The 19,963-nt window shown below is 46.0% G+C and overlaps 1 protein-coding gene across 1 annotated transcript; it reads left to right on the plus strand.

Moving 5' to 3' along the window:
• The first annotated feature begins 2,735 nt into the window (after window positions 1–2,735).
• Window positions 2,736–19,599, plus strand: LOC144942363 (guanylate-binding protein 2-like). Its single transcript, XM_078869187.1, has 10 exons — window positions 2,736–3,130; window positions 4,398–4,525; window positions 7,575–7,684; window positions 8,048–8,303; window positions 11,004–11,181; window positions 12,530–12,810; window positions 13,159–13,371; window positions 14,322–14,424; window positions 16,181–16,284; window positions 17,131–19,599. Exons 1-10 carry the CDS (start codon window positions 2,932–2,934, stop codon window positions 17,308–17,310), a joined length of 1,752 nt encoding a protein of 583 aa, XP_078725313.1. The 5' UTR covers window positions 2,736–2,931; the 3' UTR covers window positions 17,311–19,599.
• The last annotated feature ends 364 nt before the right edge of the window (window positions 19,600–19,963 follow it).

Genomic DNA, 19,963 nt, shown 5'->3' on the forward strand with positions numbered 1-19,963 from the left:
ATATATGGTCATTGCGGATCGTGATTCGCGTTTTTTTTACCGATTCCGCTCAGTCGATCCGGCAGCCATCTTGAAAATGCCCGATTTTTATCTTAAATTACATTCTGCGGTTCACAGATCATGCAATTTGTACGTATTTTTATATTAAGTTGTTCATATCGTTGATTAGACGGCTGTGTTAAATAGCTGTGTAAAAACGTCCTTTGTATGCTTATAAATCAATGTCATTCCAATGTCAGATGTATCATAGCTGCAATTCAGTGTTTTCTGGTTTCCAATTTAATCTTCAAACTTCACTCCGTGAGTGTCAGATTTCTTATTAAACTTCACTCAGTGAGTGCATGCAAGATCATTTTATTCTGGTGTCTTATTTCCTCTTTAACTTGACTCTGAGTGTCAGATTTCCTATTAAACTTCACTCAGTGCATGCAAGCAGTTCGCATGTGAACCATGTTGACATTGGAGGTTAACCTAATTTCTGGAAGCAAATAAATGAAAGTGAAAAAGTCGTCACAATTTTTTATTTCGTCAACAGATCACGATATGCCAATGTAAATGACAAAAACAGTGACAAACGTAAAACGGGAGATGTGAGCAGCACTTTAAATGGTGCCACACACTCCAGATAAATACAGGGTGCTTCTAAATTTTTTAAACACTTGAGAATTTGCAACAATATTCTTAGGTTTTTTCGGTAAAGTCACGTAGGTAAAAAATAATCAAAATTAATAAAAGTAAAATAAAAATAAAAATCACGACGTTTCGGAGGCAACACAAGCTTCCGTCTTCAGGTGGAACCGTCACAGCACGCTTGCTGTAATCAAGAAAATTAGAGATTCCAAGGGATACTACCCCGTATATATACTGGTTGAGGGGAGGGGGATGGGCCAGGACCGGCCCACTTTTATTATTATGGTAAGGCTCAGTCCTTTGTTATGTAGACTAGCCGTAATGTCAAGCCGCACCTTACCATAATAATAAAAGTGGGCCGGTCCTGGCCCATCCCCCTCCCCTCAACCAGTATATATACGGGGTAGTATACCTTGGAATCTCTCATTTACTTGATTACAGCGAGCGTGCTGTGACGGTTCCACCTGAAGACGGAAGCTTGTGTTGCCTCCGAAACGTCGTGATTTTTATTTTATTTTTATTTTACCTTTATTTATTTAGATTTTTTACCTACGTGACTTTACCGAAAAAACCTAAGAATATGAATACTTGCAGTCACGAAATCTTCAAATCTAGAATTTGCAACAATACCACCAGGACTGTACATAACCAACTGTGTCAATTTCCACCTGTCACCTCAGCTTAAAGATTACTCTTAGATATGTATCTCTGCATGGGGGCCATATATTTAGTAGGTATGCATGGAGGGGGAGGGGGGGTTAACTAAAATGCATACCCTTGCGTATGGGGGGTCTATTGTCAATGTACGTTACGCATAATAAACGTGGGAGGGGGGGGGGTGAAGCCTCGATAATACATTTTCTACATTAGCCTTCAAATTAGTTAGATAGTCGGGTGGTGGACGATCTGTTTGCTTAAACACGTTAATATTATTAATCCTTGATCGTTTCTGCGTGGATTAAGTTTCGGCCGTTCTATAGGATTCGGGGGGGGGGGGTGTCAAGCGTACGTACGCAGGTGGGGGGGGGGGCGGTGTAAAAAGTACGCGTGCGTACAGGGAGGGGGGGAGGGATCAAGTTTTGACAGATTTTTGCGTACGTACTAAATGGATGACCCAACGTCAGATAACGCCATTTTGGACAGCACTCTATTACAAAATTAATTGTTGATTACGTGGGGTGTTGAGACTAATCTTAGTTCCATCACCGCCACATTTTTACATCACCTTTAGCTCATTAGATTTAAAAAACAGAAATTGTTGCGCACTATCTACAGGCAACGCTGGCCGGCGGGCTGGCTGAGTCGGTGTGGGTCATGACCCGTTCAAATCTCACTCATTACAGCGGTTAGACTCGAACCTTATCGCGCTTATCTCTGCACCACAGCGACTGTAGTCACGCATACGGGGCGATACATGCACAGAAGCCCCGCTACAATAAAGCGACATTGCAGAGAAACAGCTGAAACGACGTTATCGCCCCTGCCTGGGTTAACTTGGCAAGACCCTCCTGAAAAAGAGTTGGGCCAACAAGTGACACAATAAGTGTTGAGGTCAATAGGGTATCATTACTTGGATCACTGTATGACTACGATCGACCGTGGACACTCCTGTACTCATGAAAACTACACAAATCTATATTCTTGGGTTTTTTCGGTAAAGTCACGTAGGTAAAAAAAACTAAAAAATAAATTAATAAAAGTAAAATAAAAATAAAATAAAAATTACGACGTTTCGGAGGTAACACAAGCTTCCGTCTTCAGGTGGAACCGTCACATCACGATAGCTGTATCAAGTAAGAGGACTTTACCGAAAAAACCCAAGAATATGAATCCTTGCAGTCACGAAAGCTTCAAATCTACACAAATCTACTCATTAAAACTATACAAAAGTACTCTGTACATACATAGGTATTTACGATTGTTCCCTTAAGGGCGAAATCGAAAGAGGAACTGCCGGTTTTCACCGTGGTGCTGAGAATGAAAAAAACACTAATGTGGAAGTGAAAGTGTTCACGAAATTTCGGGGAAATCCCGGTCTATTTTGAGAAGTGGTGACCGCCTCCTTATACTGCTCCCTATCATCAACACTGCTTTAAAAGCTACGGCGCTAGCGGTGGCTCGAGACAGCAGCGGAGTCCACGGAGAGCCAAATTGCGCTCTGTCAAGGTCAGTGAGCAACCGCGCGAGCTCAGAGGCAACGAGAGTCGGTCAAGGGCGTCCAGAGACTCCCGCCCGCGGGCCTTGAAGAGCGGCGAAGAACGGGTAGCGTACCAGTCTTTGAAGACGTAAATACATCCGAAGATGAGTCAAGGAGCCATGGCACAGGTGGCGCGGCCTCTTCCCTTCATCCTCACGGACGAAGACGGCAGATTCTTCATCGATGAAAAAACCGCCAAGGTGATCGCGAGCATCCAGCAGCCGGTGGTGGTGGTGGCGATCGCGGGCCGCTACCGCACGGGCAAGTCATACCTCATGAACCGCCTCGCGGGCTCCAACAACGGTGAGGCGCGGTGCGGTGCAAGGCGCGTGGTTACAGGGCACTGCCCGACGAACCCGGACCACCTGAGTTGGATTCCCAGCCACGTTGGGGGCCGTCCATAAATGACGTCACGCACCTAGGGGGGTCAGACATTTGTGACGATGTGTGACGAGGGGAGGTTTGAGAAATGTTACGTCACATCAAAATGCGCAACTTTAGATAAATATAAACAACGCGTTCTTCTTAATTAAATATAATTGTTATAACAACACTAATTTTGATAAATTTTCATTATTAACTATTTGATTATTTAAATTTACTATGGTTACCTTTTATTTATTCCATGAAGGAGCATTTTGCTTCTCCATGATAGAATGGAGAAGCATACATTTTGTAAATATTTTGAATGATTGTTATTAAACATTTAGATTTTAATGATTATAATTGTACTCTCCATTTTGTTTCGTTCTCCTACAAAGTTAAAAATATTTTTTTAAAAGTTATAATTACTTTTAATATTTTATAATTATAGGAGAATTTCAATATAAAATTCTGAACATCTGCAGTTTTAGTTAGACGTTGAATATTTTTAAGTGAATTTTATGCTAAATTTCAGCTTTCCAACGCCTCCTTTTTAATACATGTTTTCTCCTACAACATCAGAGTGCAGCGCCACATTAAATACGCACTACAATGACAATAGATTTGAAGCATGTTTTATTTTCAAAATGGAAATATGGTTGTGGGGGGGGGGCAGAGCTTTGTGACGTCATATTTGAGGGGGGTCTGACTTTTTGTGACGCCGTGTGACGAGGGGGGTCAAAATCGCGTGACGTAATTTATGGACGGGCCCTTGCTACAAACATCTGACGCTTATTTGAACCGGTGATGTGCATTTGCCCCCCACACGATACGGTGTATTGAAAAAAAAATCAGCACTGTTAGATAAAGGCGGCAGGGCGTGGTTCTGGCCAAACCATCCCTTTCCTGCGCCGTGCCGGCCTTCATAGGTGCGCGATAGCAGCACTTGCACCAACAGTGGGTTAAGGCTATACGGGTGTTCTTTGTCCGTGAGTGCGTGGACAAATCCATGTGTCTCTGCGTGACACCGGGCAATTCCAGGTCAGTGGATTGGCGATGAGAGGGAGGCGGGGGGGGACCAATCACCCTGTGAAGTTTGAGTAGCCGCTGACATTTATATTCGAGTACAACTCCACCTGGGTCGACGTTTGAATCGAACTGACTCGCTCACCCACCCCATCCACCCCACGCACCCCACGGCTCCCAGGGTTCTCCCTGGGGAACACGGTGCAGTCTCACACCAAGGGCATCTGGATCTGGCCGAGAGCCCATCCCCTGCACAAGGACAAGTGCCTCCTGCTCATCGACACGGAGGGCCTGGGCGACGTGGAGAAGGTCAGGGGTCCACGTTTACCAAGCCGACGATGTTTCCTCAACAATCGTCACTAACATTGTGGCCCTTCAAGGAAAAACATGTACAAGTCGACGTTTCGGGCAATGGCCCCTTCTTTCAAGCAATAGCCCTTATTTAAAGCACACAAATCATTTGTAGAACTGTACATACATTGTGCTATGAAGGGCCCTTTTTCGAAACGTCGTCTATTCTAGTTTTTTTAGATTAAAGGCTACAAAGTGTTATTGGCGAATGTGGTGGTTTACTGGGCTTGCTCACCACTGTCAACGCAGCCTCAGTACAGAAAAATGTGTTTACGATGTTTGTCGATTGCGCTGCGAGTGGGACAGCCATGATATGCAACGACCCCCACCACATCCTCGAGCTGCCTTCATCCTCATTCCTCAAACCGCACCCTCATTCCTCAACCCCCAACCCTCATCCTCCACCCCCACCCTCATCCTCCACCCCCACCCTCATCCTCCACCCCCCACCCTCATCCTCCACCCCCACCCTCATCCTAAACCCCTCATCCTCCACCCTAATCCTCCACCCCCATCCTCCACACCCACCCTCCACCCCCACCCTCATCCTCCACCCCCATCCTCCACCCCCACCCTCATCCTCCACCCCCACCCTCATCCTAAACCCCTCACCCTCATCCTCCACCCTCATCCTCCACTCCAATCCTCCACCCCCACCCTCATCCCCCACCGCCCCACCCCTCACCCCCACCTCTACCCTCTCCCCGCTCCCCCAACACAAAACACCCTTCCCTACGGTACGCACTAAACCATTGTACGATTTTTTTTCCCATTTCATTTCACCTCGGTCTCATGTGAACTGCATGTGATAACTTTCATAATAGATTTCCGAGTCGGACCGCGTGAGAAAAATTACAATTTAATCCAACTGTTAACATGTGTGTGGATTGCAAAGTACCGCTGTGCTGAAGCAATCGACACTGGCGGGTTTGGGGCCGTCCATAAATGACGTCACGCACCTAGGGAGGGGGGGGGGTCAGACATTTGTGACGATGTGTGACCATGGGGTAGGGGTTTGAGAAATGTAACGTCACATCAAAATGTGCAACTTTAAATAAATATAGACAGCACGTTCTACTTAATTAAATCGACTTTAAAATAAATGTTTCTCCTACAACATCAGAGTGCAGCGCCACATTAAATACGCACTACAATGACAATAGTTTTAAGCGATTTGAAGCATGTTTTATATTGTTTTGGGGGGGGGGGCAGAGCTTTGTGACGTCATATTTGAGGGGGCGTCTGACTTTTTGTGACGCCGTGTGACGAAGGGGGGGGGTCAAAAATCTTCCAAAATCGCGTGACGTCATTTATGGACGGCCCCTTTGGTTTCCGTGACAACTCTTATTTGTTTGTGGTGTCGGGTGGATGAGGGTATACGGCACACACAGGGATTGTACTCGCACGATCTAACCCAATGATCAGTCATGGATCTGTAGCCGGTCCGCCCTGTCCTCTCTCCTCCTGCCGTGAATCCTTGCGATGGGGGACGGCTTGGCTAAATAGACAACAATAAACGTAATAAAAAGTTCGGAGACGATGAGGAGTGACTTTGCATTGTGTTCTGTCCTCCGGAGAAGCGGGCGATTCCACAACAGCTGGGCACCAGGGGGGGATTATGAAACAGCAAAACTTTATTTCAAAATACCTCTTCAGAAGAGCAATTGCGTATCTGCAATAGCGATCAGAGAGACACCCTCCATGTCAGAACACCGCAGTTGAATTCCTCGGTACAGAAGTCAGCCCAATTCTAAACTATGATAACTAAAAACATTTAACATACATATTATTCGGCAAACATTTAACAGGAAACATTTTAATATCTAACGTAAAAATCTGCCCAAAACACCTGTAGCGCCGACTACCGTCCTAAATAATAATGCATGAGACAATACGTACTTATATACAGTAATTAGTAATAAAGAAACATTTTTGTTTAAATTGTATTAACAATATTTTAATTAGGTGAATCATATTTTACTGACAACAAACATATATAACAATTATTCTTCATTATACCAGAATCAGGAACGAAACATCTGCAAAAACACCTGTCCCGCTCACCCCAATTAGATAAATGTTAAAATTAAGCCATTGTGTGCCTCCCAATGAACAGCGAACGTCAACACAATAATACGAAATGTTTCCAACTATTACAAAAACGACTTCTATTTTGATCACCAATACACTCGAATCACCTTCCAACTCCGTTATATAAATTGATTCGAGTTGGATTGATCACAATAAGCAATCGTCGTAATAATAATTGAATAACTCATCACGAGACAGGACGCTATCTTATTAGATTTCTGACACAAAAACATAACTCAATAATAAGTGAACATCTCGTACCTGCAATAGTGAGACATGCTCCACATCACAAAGCCGCAGCTGAATTCCTCTGTTAATGGGATTGAGCGCCGGTGTTAATATTTTCGACCCAATTATTTTGAGTATTTAATATATTGAAATAATCCTTGATATCAAAGTCTTAATTGGCTCATATCTTCATTATCGCGAACAGTCAAATAACATTACTGAGTTCCTGTCGGTCGATTTCCATTCAAGTAATATCAATTTAAGTTTGTATTATTGGAACGAATTTAACATGCAGCTTACCGGTCCAGTAGTTGTGTAAAATAGTTTGTTAGGTTCTCATATGCTACAAGAGTGCACATTTATACATGCGACTCATTAAAGGTAAGCCTAAAATGGCTACAAATCGTAACATTGGTGGTGAAAGGCTACGACGTGTTAAATTTATCTAGGGCAAGCTTTTACTTGAAATCTGATGTATTACGATTGGAGCGGTCTTGTAGCAGTTCTCATAGCAGACCTATGTGCATTTTATCCCTGCCAGATTACTATGAATATCATCATGGCAACCACCATCGCTACAATGATCATCATCATTAGCCCGGACTGGCCTGACTAAAATGATGTCATGATTATAATCATCAAGCTCCTCCACAATCATCATGATTGTCACATCGTGTTCTCCTTGCAGGCTGGTGAGAATCACGACACGTGGCTCTTCGTGATGGCCGTGCTGCTGAGCACCACGCTGGTGTGGAACACGACCGGTGTGCTCAGCAAGGATGGCTTCGATCAACTTCAGTATCCTCCATCTCCAGGAGACCCTCCTCTCACACCCCTTCCCCGTACACCTTCATCTCCAGGAGAACTGATTCCCACTCCCAGTCCTACACCGAGTCGGCCATGGTGTGCCAGTGTCAGGGTCCAAATCTGACACTTTTTTGTTTTTATAAAAGTGCAAATGTCTCATTTGGGGATTATGTATAGTAAAATCGCGCCCATTACAAAAAGCTGGATGACCCTGCAAAAAATGTGTATGGAGGGTCCATCCGGCTACCACATTTTTATTCCCATTCTGCAGCGTTCCATTTTGAATGACGTTCAAGGAGCGGCCATAACGTACAATGCCGTTATAGCCGCTCCTTGACTGTGATTCCCTCGCAGCTTCGTGGCCAACATGACGGAGCACGTGCGCACCAAAATGCACCAGAGGGAGGAGGATGTGGGCACAGACTTCGAGCGGTACTTCCCCTCCTTCGTTGTGTGCGTGCGCGACTTCACGCTAAAGCTGGAGATCGAGGGCAAGACCTGCGACGCCGACGAGTACCTGGAGCACTGTCTGGGCATGCGCAAGAAGGGGATGACAGCTAACTGCCGCTCCTTCAACGAGCAGAGGGAGCTCCTAAGCAGCTTCTTCAAGGTGGGCTCGCACGCCTCCCTTACTATGCTGGTTTACCCAGGGAAGCTTCACTAAGTCGCATGATAATTTTTCAAGAGGGTCATGCCAAGGTTTCATAGTAGGGAGTGATGGTTGCTCTCTGTGATCACAATTGAGTATGTTGCAGTGTCATTTGTCAAACATGGACCATGATGCCGGCACACAGTGCCTTACACTTGTGAATTATGGCATGGAATTTTTAACGTCAACTGTGAAGTGGATGGGTCGTAGTATTTTAATGGTTAATATATGCGCAGTATCGAACAAGGCATCCGTGGAAGTTGGTGGTCAATTCGACAAAATGGCCACACATTTAGTTATTTTGACTTGGCGATGTGCAAAAGGCTGATGGGTTTTATACATGTGTAACGTAGCACCCGTAAGTTTTTTTTTTATATTTTTTGAAAGTTATATTTATTCAGCATCACCGGCGGACTTCGGCAGATGAGATGTAGCTGCTACACGACGTTCCAAGAAAGTTGGTCGACTATATCGGGAGACGTCGATGTAGCCGTTCGTGCCGGTGTTAACTTAGATGATGATGACGCCGACATTGACGACAACGATAACACTGGTCAACACACTTTTTCTGGCATAAGGTATTCCAACGGGTTTAAGGTAATTTTGGGGTGCTGATTCCAAATCTGGCATCAGTTTTTGTCTATAACATCAGGTTTTTGAGATATCAAATATTGCATTTTCAATAGAAACTGCAGAAGAAAAATATTAAATAAATGTGGATATCTACATAAAATGATATTATAAACACACTATCCAAAAAATACAGCACCATATTTTAACACTAAAGCAGTCACTGACTCGCAACAACTTGCAATCATAAGTGACAGAGTTAATTTCGGGTAAAATCAATGAAAATGGGGTATGCCGATAGCAAAAAAAAATTGATGTGATAGAGCAAATCTGAGATCAGATTTGGAGTCAGCACCCTGAAATTAGTCTAAAACAGGTGCAAAAGTCCAGGCCAGAAAAAAATGTTTTTTTGTTGTTGACCAGTGTAATAGATAACGACGATCCCCGTGATGATGATGATTCCAGCAATGACGATCCAGACCCCGACTCCCCAAATAGCCCCGAAGCCCCATCCCTTTTCCTTATATCCCCCTCAGCTTGACCAAGCTCTGCCCCTGGCCACGCCCCACCTCTCAAACTCTCCCAGCCTTGTTGGGATGCTCTGGACAGTCACCTCGTGTGACCCTTCCTTCTCCTGTCACCACGACCATCTCCCCAGCCCACCAAGCCACGAACTATCCTTACACGTGCAAGGCCACACATTTGTTTGCTTGTTTCCAGCTCGCACTCATGTTTCTGTTGCAATGGGTTTTCCCGTCACTTCCAGAATTAAGTCGCCATGGTACAGAACTGACAACAACCTCTTCCACATGACCTCATCACAGGGCAAGGGACAGATGGATGGACAGACGGAATGGGTGTTGATTTTGATGGGTGACAGGATGGTACTGTGGAAAACTTGTGCCTCACAGCAAGAAATGCCTGGGTTCCATTCCTGATGTAGCTGGTGTGAGCTCACCTGTGATTAATCACACGTATAATTGTGAACTCTGCTAATAGTTACAGAGAGCCAGGAAAGTATTTACACCATTGGAACCTCATTTGCCAGTAACAAAATATGATAATTGTTTTTTTTACCCTTTTATCTGGCAACAAAACTGACACCTTTTTTACAACACAATGTGAGACTAGGCTCTAAAGTAAGCTGTCTCGGGTGTGGACCAATCAATTTCAAGGACAGTGCATACATTATCAGAGTTATGTTTTTTGTTTGCATTCCGACTGCAGGTATTGTGGTCAATGCAAACATGACTCCTTGTAAAAATGGTGTCAGTTTTGGTGCCAGATAAAAGGGTAAAAAAAACAATTATCAGAGCCAGGAAAGTTTTTATTTTTTAAGTGAACGCAACGGTGATCAGGGATTGGACCCCCATTTGCACTGAAGAGTACAGTGCACGCCCCCACTTCAGATTTGGACGGACTTCGTGCTGATACATTGAGCTGCGGTGTTGTGACGTGGAGGGTGCGTCTGGTCGCTATTGCAAATATGCAATTTCCCTTCAGAGGAACACTTTGAAACAAAGTTTAGCCATTCCACAAACCCCCGGTGCTCAGTTGTTGTGGAGTCGCCCACTCCTCCGGAGGCCAGAAAACAACACGGAGTACCTACTCGTCGTCTACGAACATTACTCTTTTTTATTGTTGTAGCCTATTTTCCCAACCAATCCTCCTCGTTAGGATTCACGACGGGAGGAGAGGGACAGGGCGGACCAGTTACACCGTCTTTACGCATGGAGTTTGTATAATGTTCCCTTGTTCTTTCTGGGTTTTCTCTGGGCTCCCCAGTTTTATCCTATAGATTAAATCTTTTTAACTGTTTTGGCTGGACTTGCTAATGCTGAATTGCCCGCAAAATTACTGAGTTGGATTTTACACAAAGCAACATCGCCTCCTACTGTGAAAACTTGGCACAACCCCTCCTGCAGAAAGTCTTGGGACTCGGGAAGACTTTTCTGGTTAAACAAGCAAAACAACAACAATAATAATCCATCCTTTGCAGTGGGATTCGTTGATAAATATATAAAACAATTAGTTAAACTCTTCCAAAATAAAGCTGCGCACATCTCATGCCTTCGTTCACCATCCCTGCAGAAACGGAAATGCTTTGTGTTCCCGATGCCAACCCACCCTGAAGACCTGCACCACCTGGAGACCATTTCGGAGCAGCAATTGAACCCAGAGTTCCTGCGAACGGCAGAGGAGTTCACGACTCACATCCTCCAGACGGCGCACAGCAAGCACGTCGACAACGCAGTGCTCACGGGTCCCCGTGAGTCCAGCCGCTAGCGAAGCGGCCCAGCAGTACACGACCAGTGGCCGCCCTGGTTAACACTGCACTGTGTTTTAACCGTAAAGCCATGTGCTCCGTCCGATTCTGTGTGGACGTTACAAATTCAAAATTATAAAAATAGACCAAGTGTGTCAGCGTCTGAGTTCCAGTTTGTCATCATTTATTGATTACTCACAAATTATTTAATTTGAAAAACAAACCCGCATTGCTAGTCTTTTGCCCACTTGCAAGTTCTTGCTGCACAGAGACAGCTGCCACTGGTGGCCCCTTGGCTAGACTTTTCTTTTGTGCGGATGAATTGAGCAGCAACGATCAGTAAATGTATTAGTAGGATTTCCAGCTCGTTAGGTTTAAGCAGGGCATGGGAATGGTTGAGAAGAAATGTTAAGCAAAATGCTCTGAGATGCCAAGGGATTTAATCGCCCAATTCAAATCCTTATCAACGCACTCAACTCCATAGCACATACCACTTACAGGCTGTAGATGAATATAAACGTGGGCGAGTGAGGTGAAATAATATGTTGCAGTTGTGGAAATAATTTTACATGAATTAAACAAATATAAATATGATGTAGCTGCATATTATCTGGAAAATGAAATAAATCAATATGTATGCTTGTCTAGCATACGCTGAGAATGCTCCACAAACTTAAATGAATTGGGGAATCAGTTTAAAGCTCACTGCATAATTAATGTGGTCAAAAGAAGACTCCTGACATTTGACCCAATAATTTGACTCATTAAGCCAATTGGTATTGCTTACCTGATCGTCCATTTACAATAGCCCAGTGGGTGACAAGATCCCTATATTTTTTATTCATACAACAGAAAGGCGTATGCCGTTGTAAAGGGGGGCATGCGAAGATGGTTAGACATTGAATCTCCAATGGGCTTCCCACTAGTTTCAGAAGAAAAAAATTCCATTCACGTAATTACAATCAGAATTATCTTGGTGTATTGACACATTGTGAAAGGCACCAATTAATAACAACAATTTATACATTTCTTCGATCTTATGGCAGGGCGATTCGGTGCATTCTAGGTTGAGGTCGAGGTTGGTGGGTCAGTGAGGGCTAAGGGAGAACAACATTGCGAATGTTTGAGACGCTGCCAGTGAATGAACGAAGCATAGGCCATTGTTAAACGATCTGTTCCATGATTTGGCTCTGATAGTTGCGGTCGCAATGCGGGGGGCTGCTATTCATCTTCTATCGGCGGTGTAAATAGGTGGCTTCTACACCTGCTGTGTGGCCTTTTCATCAGATTACATCTCGTCTCACCATCGTGCCACCCCCCCCCCCCCACCTCTCGTACTCACCTCTCACAGTGTTCCTAAAGCTGGCGGAGCAGTACGTGCATTCCCAGCGCTCGGGCGATGTTCCGTGCATCGAGAGCGCACTGACGCAGGTGGTGACACTGGCGAACATGCAGGCCAAGGAGGACGCGATGTTGCTCTACGAGAAAAGGATGGAAGCCGTGAACCAGCAGCTGCCCCTACCCATGGCCAAACTCAACGAGTTCCACCAGCACGCGCTGGAGCAGGCGGTGGAGGCGTTCCACCAACGATCCGTGCTCGACCGTGACAATACGCACGAGGAGGAGCTCATGGTGAGTGGACACCGTCATTGTACAGTTCATCAATGTGATTTCCAAAACTCTGCATTTTGGCACAAAAGGTACTATAACACATGGTGTAGCTGAAATCCATCTGAAAAGGAACACACGTTAGCTTTCTATCTCTCGCTCTCTGCACCAGGGCAGGTGCGAAAGTGTTGCCCTCTTGAATTCACAATCAGTTCTGGCATATCCACTTCCACGGGCCCTTATCTCGCGCTGCTTTGTGATCATTCCGAATGGATTCTTTATCTCAGGATACGATATCACATAATTAAAGACACGGAAAAAGCATCGTCATGAGCACAATCACCACCATTGCCACAAACCGCTCTCTCACAGGACTCGCTCGTGACTGCGTACGATGAGTGGAATCAGAAGAACAAGGAAACATCCATGCAGAGGTGCAAGCAGTGCCTGTCGGAGCTCTACGAGCCCATCCGTGTGAGAGTGGCTGAGAAGATCTTCATCAAGCCCGGGGGCTACCAGGAATACAAGGGCATGATGGACATGGCCGAGAAGAGCTACCGTGCAACCCAGGGACTGGGCGACGAGGTGAGACACCTCATCGTGTCTTACCAACCATCACAGCACAGTTAGAAATATTCAGCCCATAACCCGAGTTCTTTATTATTAATGAGGCATCTACTCAATCTGTCCGCGTGACTTAGTGGTGGCGCAAGCAGCTCGCAATTGGAAGGTCACGATGTGAAATCCTGATTAGGGGCTGACTCATCGCGTCATTCCTTTGAGTCAATGAAAAATCTAACTATTTTTGGGGAAGTCAACATCAGTTGTCCTACGGATAGCCTCACCTCTGGGATAGGAATGCTAATACGTATTTTGTCATAGTAGAGTGATAATATTACGTGCTCATGTCATGCCTCTGGAAATGTAACTATTTTATTTTACCAGGCAAGGCACGCTGAGTTATATAGCACTTCTTCAGCAGCAACCTGGCCATAAATGATCGTTCAACGAAGTGGTTTATCGTGTGTAAATGTATAGCGGCCAAACACTCTAAACACATACAGTATTTCTAAATGTGGAGGGAAAAACTGGAGGACCCAGAGGAAAATCCACACAACTACGGGGAGAACATGCAAACAAATATACAGGTGTCAGGGTTGGGATCGAACCCACGCACTCCTGTATACCAGGCTACGTAGTTAACATCTTGCCACCATGGCACCCACTGACCAAGGTCACACGGCATGCGACCATTCATGCCAGATTGGCAAAAGCGGGTGTGCGGCTATGTTGTACTCAGTAGAGGGGAGTGCAGCAACATTGATTGTACTTCCTATGCTCCCCGCCCTCACAAACAACGCCTTGACCAGCACTGGAGAAGTAGAATCAGATAACTTCCATGGCCACACTGCATGGGGAGACCCTCATCCAACTCATCACTACCAGCGCACCTCCACTACAGAGATGTGCAAGATCCCCGATGTAACATATACTCAGGACGGTATTCACGCCTCTCGCTTGCGATTCTAACACAGATGGAGGCAGTGCTCCTCGCCTTCATCGATCTGAAGAAAGAAGAGGGACATCTCATTCTCATGATGGACAAGAGCGTGACTGAGATGCAGAAGCAGAGAATTGGTGCGAACTCATCCTCGTCAGCAGAGGTTTATCCACTGCTAGATGAAGGCCTCGGTCTCGCAATTACATTAATCCATCGCGAGATCATTCATCATCCCCGCTCGTGACACACTCTCCGGGCCTTCATACTCATCTTAACAGGCAACACAAGTCTCCGTCATCAGGTGGGACCGTCACAGCCGGATTAGCTGCATCAAGTGAGGCAATGATTCAAGATGTAATCCCTTAAAAAGCAAGTTGAGGGGGAGGAGAGGGGGGAGCTCATCAGAATGTGGTAGCCAATGAATGGAACGCATCGGGAGGGGGGAGGGGGGGCGGGGCCAAAAGAATGCACGTCGGCGTGGACGCGGTTGGTGTTGCACAACGCATCGGGAGGGGGGAGGGGGGGCGGGGCCAAAAGAATGCACGTCGGCGTGGACGCGGTTGGTGTTGCACAACGCATCGGGAGGGGGGAGGGGGGGCCGGGGCCAAACGAATGCACGTCGGCGTGGACGCGGTTGGTGTTGCACAACGCATCGGGAGGGGGGAGGGGGGCAAAAGAATGCACGTCGGCGTGGACGCGGTTGGTGTTGCACAACGCATCGGGAGGGGGGAGGGGGGCAAAAGAATGCACGTCGGCGTGGACGCGGTTGGTGTTGCACAACGCATCGGGAGGGGGGAGGGGGGCAAAAGAATGCACGTCGGCGTGGACGCGGTTGGTGTTGCACAACGCATCGGGAGGGGGGCGGGGCCAAAGAATGCACGACTGCGTGGAAGCGGTTGCTGTTCAAAACCACGAGCTCCTCTAACGCGGGAGCACACTCAGACCTTGGAGCTGCAGTGTCGATGTTGTTAGTTATACAGCTGCACAAGCATCTTGACATGCATCCTCGTTTAGATGATATAAAAATGCACGTTGTGTTGTAATTTTAGTGCTACTCCATCACCAGTCTTGCCCATTTGCGGCCATCGTCAATCCCTTCTAGCGAAGTCCTGCCCTAGCCTTGACAGTCGACACGATGTCTCTAACCTGCGGACGTTATCTGATCCACGTCTTCCTCTTACTCCCCCGTGGTGTAATTCGAAAGATGAGCCACTCCATGCTTCTTTGCACAACTTTTAGTAAAACAAATACTCTGCGTAGATTAAAGTAGTACTGTTTGATTGAACAAATACACCTTATGGTGGTACCCCGGGGTACCGTGGTACCCCGGCTCTCACATAATATCCGTGATGCAGTTATTTTTAGTCTGTTGATGGTCGACGATGCGGCAATTGACTCATCTCGACGAGCTGTACACGATGCACTATTAAAAGTTGAAATTTTCATTATCGACATCGCGGAGTAGCACTGACTTCGGATTGATTGGTACCCCAGTCGCGGAGTTAAGTACGCCCCTGGAAAAAAGTAGTGTCCCAGAAATAAAATACTTAATTGCTTTTGCCATTTTGCATTATTTCATACCGTCATAACGATCAAATTTTAAAAAGCCAGATAGGAATGGCATAAAAAAGGCAGACATCTTGGAAAAGGTGGTAGTACTCACACTTTACACCATCCACCACACGCGAACTGTGGTGTGTCCGTTTTTACTGCTGAGTGGGCAGAGACTGTGGATGGTGGAGGGTTTAAGAAACATGCTCCATTGTTTCAACTGCCGCGGAGAGAGATTCAAAATAAGCGGCGATGTCTGTCGACGGTCCAGTGTGATAACCATCGCACCATGGCGGTGTACTCTGCGTGTCGGTGTTGTTTTTGTGAATTTGGGGCACACAGAGACGGAGGAGATGGAGAAGAGACTGGTCCAGCAGCAGAGGGCGCTGGAGAATACTAATGCCCAGCAGGAGGCGCAAATCAGCGCGCTCAAGATGCAGATGGAGGTGGGTGCTGACACTCGTGGGTGGGCAGAGGAGAGGGCTAATAAGGTAGAGGTGCAGCCCTGCAATGGCTTGCACGCGCCACTGCTGGTGGAAGGGTGTGCAATAGGGCGAGTTCTCGAGAGGCCCTCCGATGGGTATTTTGGCCTACTTGTTCACACGAGATTAGGGATCAGCAACCTGCGGTTCAGGAGCCACATGCGTCTCATTGAGGATTGTTTCGTGATGTTATTTATCAATGACAGTCTCGTATTCACATGCATTTCGGCTCTTGAAATATTTTGGTTTTACCGAATAAAAATTCCTCCCTTTGTTGTTTTGGTTGCTGACCCCTGCGCTAGATAAGAGGTCTTAGAATAGGTTGGAGAACTCCACACTTTACCCCACCAAATGCGATTTGTATTTCCAATTGAAACGTCGTGTCTATTGCTAAAATTCGGTTGTGAGAATTGCTCTTTCAACTTACTGGTTAGCTGAAACAATAATGTTTCGTACATGACAAGGCTTGCACAGCACGTGACAATTCAGTGTCTGGCTGCATCGGGTCGGTGGAGGATGCCACAACACAGTTGTTCAGATATTTACGTGGCAGAACGCCAAAATCAATTGTGAATCATGTGTTTGTGTACACACACAGATAGCGGTGGCGCAGTGGTTCACTCACTGCGCGCCTCAAATGAGTATCTGGTTCGATGTGAAAACATTCCCCTTAGAGAAATTAAGGTGGCCAGGCATACTGCTAGCCACCTACCTCTTGTGTGCAATGCTGGCCTTCATAGGTGATTGCTAACTGCACTTGCCAAGTGTTAAGGCTATATAGGTGATCTTTGTTTTTATGTGCATGCGCAGACAAACCAGCGGTCATTCAGTGACAAACTCAGGGAGGTGGAGAAACAAACGGACGAGAAACTGGAGTCGCAGCGACAAAGGCATGCGCAGCAGATGGAGATGTATGCGGAGAAGAAAAAAGACCGTGGTATTTTCGCCACCATAGGGGGCGTTATGGACAAATCCTGCACCATTTGCTAGTTAAAACATGGCATAAAATCGCGTGGCAGCCTAGTGGGTGGTTAGCTGCTGGAAGAAAAATCATTTACTGATCACACATACCCAAGTGCAGTGTTGGTGCACGGTGTAAATGGCATTTCCTCTAGACGTTCACAAATTAGACATTTTCATATGCAGTAATGTGTCTTTAGTTTCGCTTCTGAAGTACCCCAAAGCACTTCCCTGTGTTTACAGCGATTAGTGCTTCATTTATGTAAAGAAGACTACGTGTGCATGGGGTAATTCATTTTCTATAAGTGTTCTTATATCCACCTATACCTCCGGTCAGTGTTGAATATGCAAAGGTGGGCTGAACAGATACCTGGAGCCTGCTATTCAAAACATAATCTGTGCAACAAAGTCCAGTCAAGTGCAACAGCTTCAAAAAGTTAATTAAAAACTGCCTTTTTAAGGTGACAACTGTTGCAGCATTTAGATAAAAGACAAATTGTAAGCTGGATACTCGACGGGAGCAAGGGAGGATGTGCTTATATAATTCCCCTTTGGAACCCCTGATACATGTAATGTAAGGATGTGTGGTGTTTGTATCAGAAATATGCTTATATAAGGCGTGCTCATATCCATCTTCCATACGGCAGATTGAGTGAATGATTGATGGGCTTCATAACTCACCAGATAAGTACCCATTAATTTTTTTTCAGAGGTGGCCAGGAGGTTTGCGGAGGTCAGAGCGTTGAGATGGCACTGCTGTCATCCTGAGTTTGAATCCAGGCAGTAACTCGTGATTTAACTCAGTGATTAAACTCTCGGGGGTCGTGCGTTTAAGGCTGTGCCTAATCGTCAACGATGGTACACAAAGAAACCCCGACCACTTAATATTTGATTCTGCACTTGAATTGTCTGAATTACAGCTCTGACTGTTCAAACTATTGGTTTGCCTGTCATGAAATGAACAATACTCTCTGTAGCAAGAGGGTGGGCAAAGTGCTGCACCCTGCTGCGTCGAACGGAGATCACCTGCAGTGGTCTCTGAGGTAGCTCTGTGATATCCGCTTCCGCGGGCCATTATGTAACACCAAGGGTTGCACTGCTCTGCAGGAGACTCAATGGAGTAGTATTTGTCTCATGACGTGAAGCCGATAGCACAATGGGGATATCAATTTGAAGAAAAAGGCATTATAAAGGTAGACCTCTGCAGATGTCAACTCAGTTGAATGAAACTTAAAGAGTTTCTGATTTCAATATATATAGACGGGATGGATGGTTTCTTGAACGCGCACAGCGGAGGCAGGGCACGACCACCACCCAGACACCACAATGGCCGGGAGTGGCCTAAATACCACTCTGCCTGTAACATTAAAACCGGTTCACATCCTTCCTGTCTCAAATTAAATGCCCGTAACACTCAGCTCCAGGACTCTCTCCCTGAAGGACTCACTAATACAACCTGTGAACAACGTTTATCCAGCACCTTTGTCTCTACCTGAAGGCCTCTGAAACCACCTGTGAATAACCTTCATCCTGGGCTTTCTCCCTGCCTGAAAACTTAAAATGTGATCACACATGTAATGTGAGGTTACACCTGGATGATAAATGGGTTACACCTAGATGATTAATTGGTTACACCTGGATGGTAATTATGGGCTCTGCCTGCCTCAGCCCACAACCAATGGGAAGTCGAGCCATGGGCGTGGCCCTGATGTAATGTGAAGGCTACACCTGGAGGATGATGATTGGCTCTGCTGGCTTCAGCCCGCAACCAATGGGGAGTCGAGTTAGGGGCGTGGCCCTGGGGCTGTACAGTGGGCTCTGGAAAGTTCCAGGGATGTGGCTGAGGATTGGCTGTGGGGCATCACGTGGGCCAGGGATTCAAAGGGGCAGAGAAGGACAGCACGTGGTCAGAGTGTGGAGGAACGAAGGTGGAAACCACGCTGGTGCCGTGGTCTGCCACGTGGCGGGCCGCGGCAGTCTCTGCCTCTCACGCTGTCTGTCAACAGCGTGAAGGAGCCATAGAGTAGAGGACGGATGTAGTGAGAGCTGTGACGAAACTTAATAAAGAATTCTGAATTCCTGACGTCTCAACGGGATTTATTACACACATGAATCCGTACTGTACCTTTAAAATAAATCTCAGAAATTACTTTACCACGGCACACATTGAAAACATTTGGAAAACATTATAACAATTTAACCAATTTCCCTGAAGCCTGATATATCACTCAAGTAAAATAACTCTCTGCCCTCAACTCACTGATAATCTTTGTACATTTTGCCTCGAAGCATGGCTCATGTGTGCACACCTGTATTATACAATAAAGATGCTTTAAACCTGCTCATGTGTCCGTGTTTATCAGACTCCACGATTTGACGTTATTCCTCCGATGTAAGACTTATCATCTCAAGACTCAGTAGCCATCTGCAAACCCAAAATCCTCTTGCCTGCAAAAAATATTCCCTCCCGTGCTTTTACAAGGCAAAGGAAGGTTTCCACGTGGCGTTGGGCCGCGGCTCCCGTGCCAACCTCTATCCCTCTTTCTACTCAGGGTTGTGCTCCTCTGGCGCCCAGTGTCACCCCGAGGCACGAGCAGCACATGCTGGGGTGGGTGGAGGCACCAGTCTCACTTTTCCACTGATTAAATTAAATGTATGGTGCTCGAGCAGCAGAGGTCGCAAT

The sequence above is a fragment of the Lampetra fluviatilis genome, chromosome 27 (assembly GCF_964198595.1).
Source record: "Lampetra fluviatilis chromosome 27, kcLamFluv1.1, whole genome shotgun sequence".
Lineage (NCBI taxonomy): Eukaryota > Metazoa > Chordata > Hyperoartia > Petromyzontiformes > Petromyzontidae > Lampetra > Lampetra fluviatilis.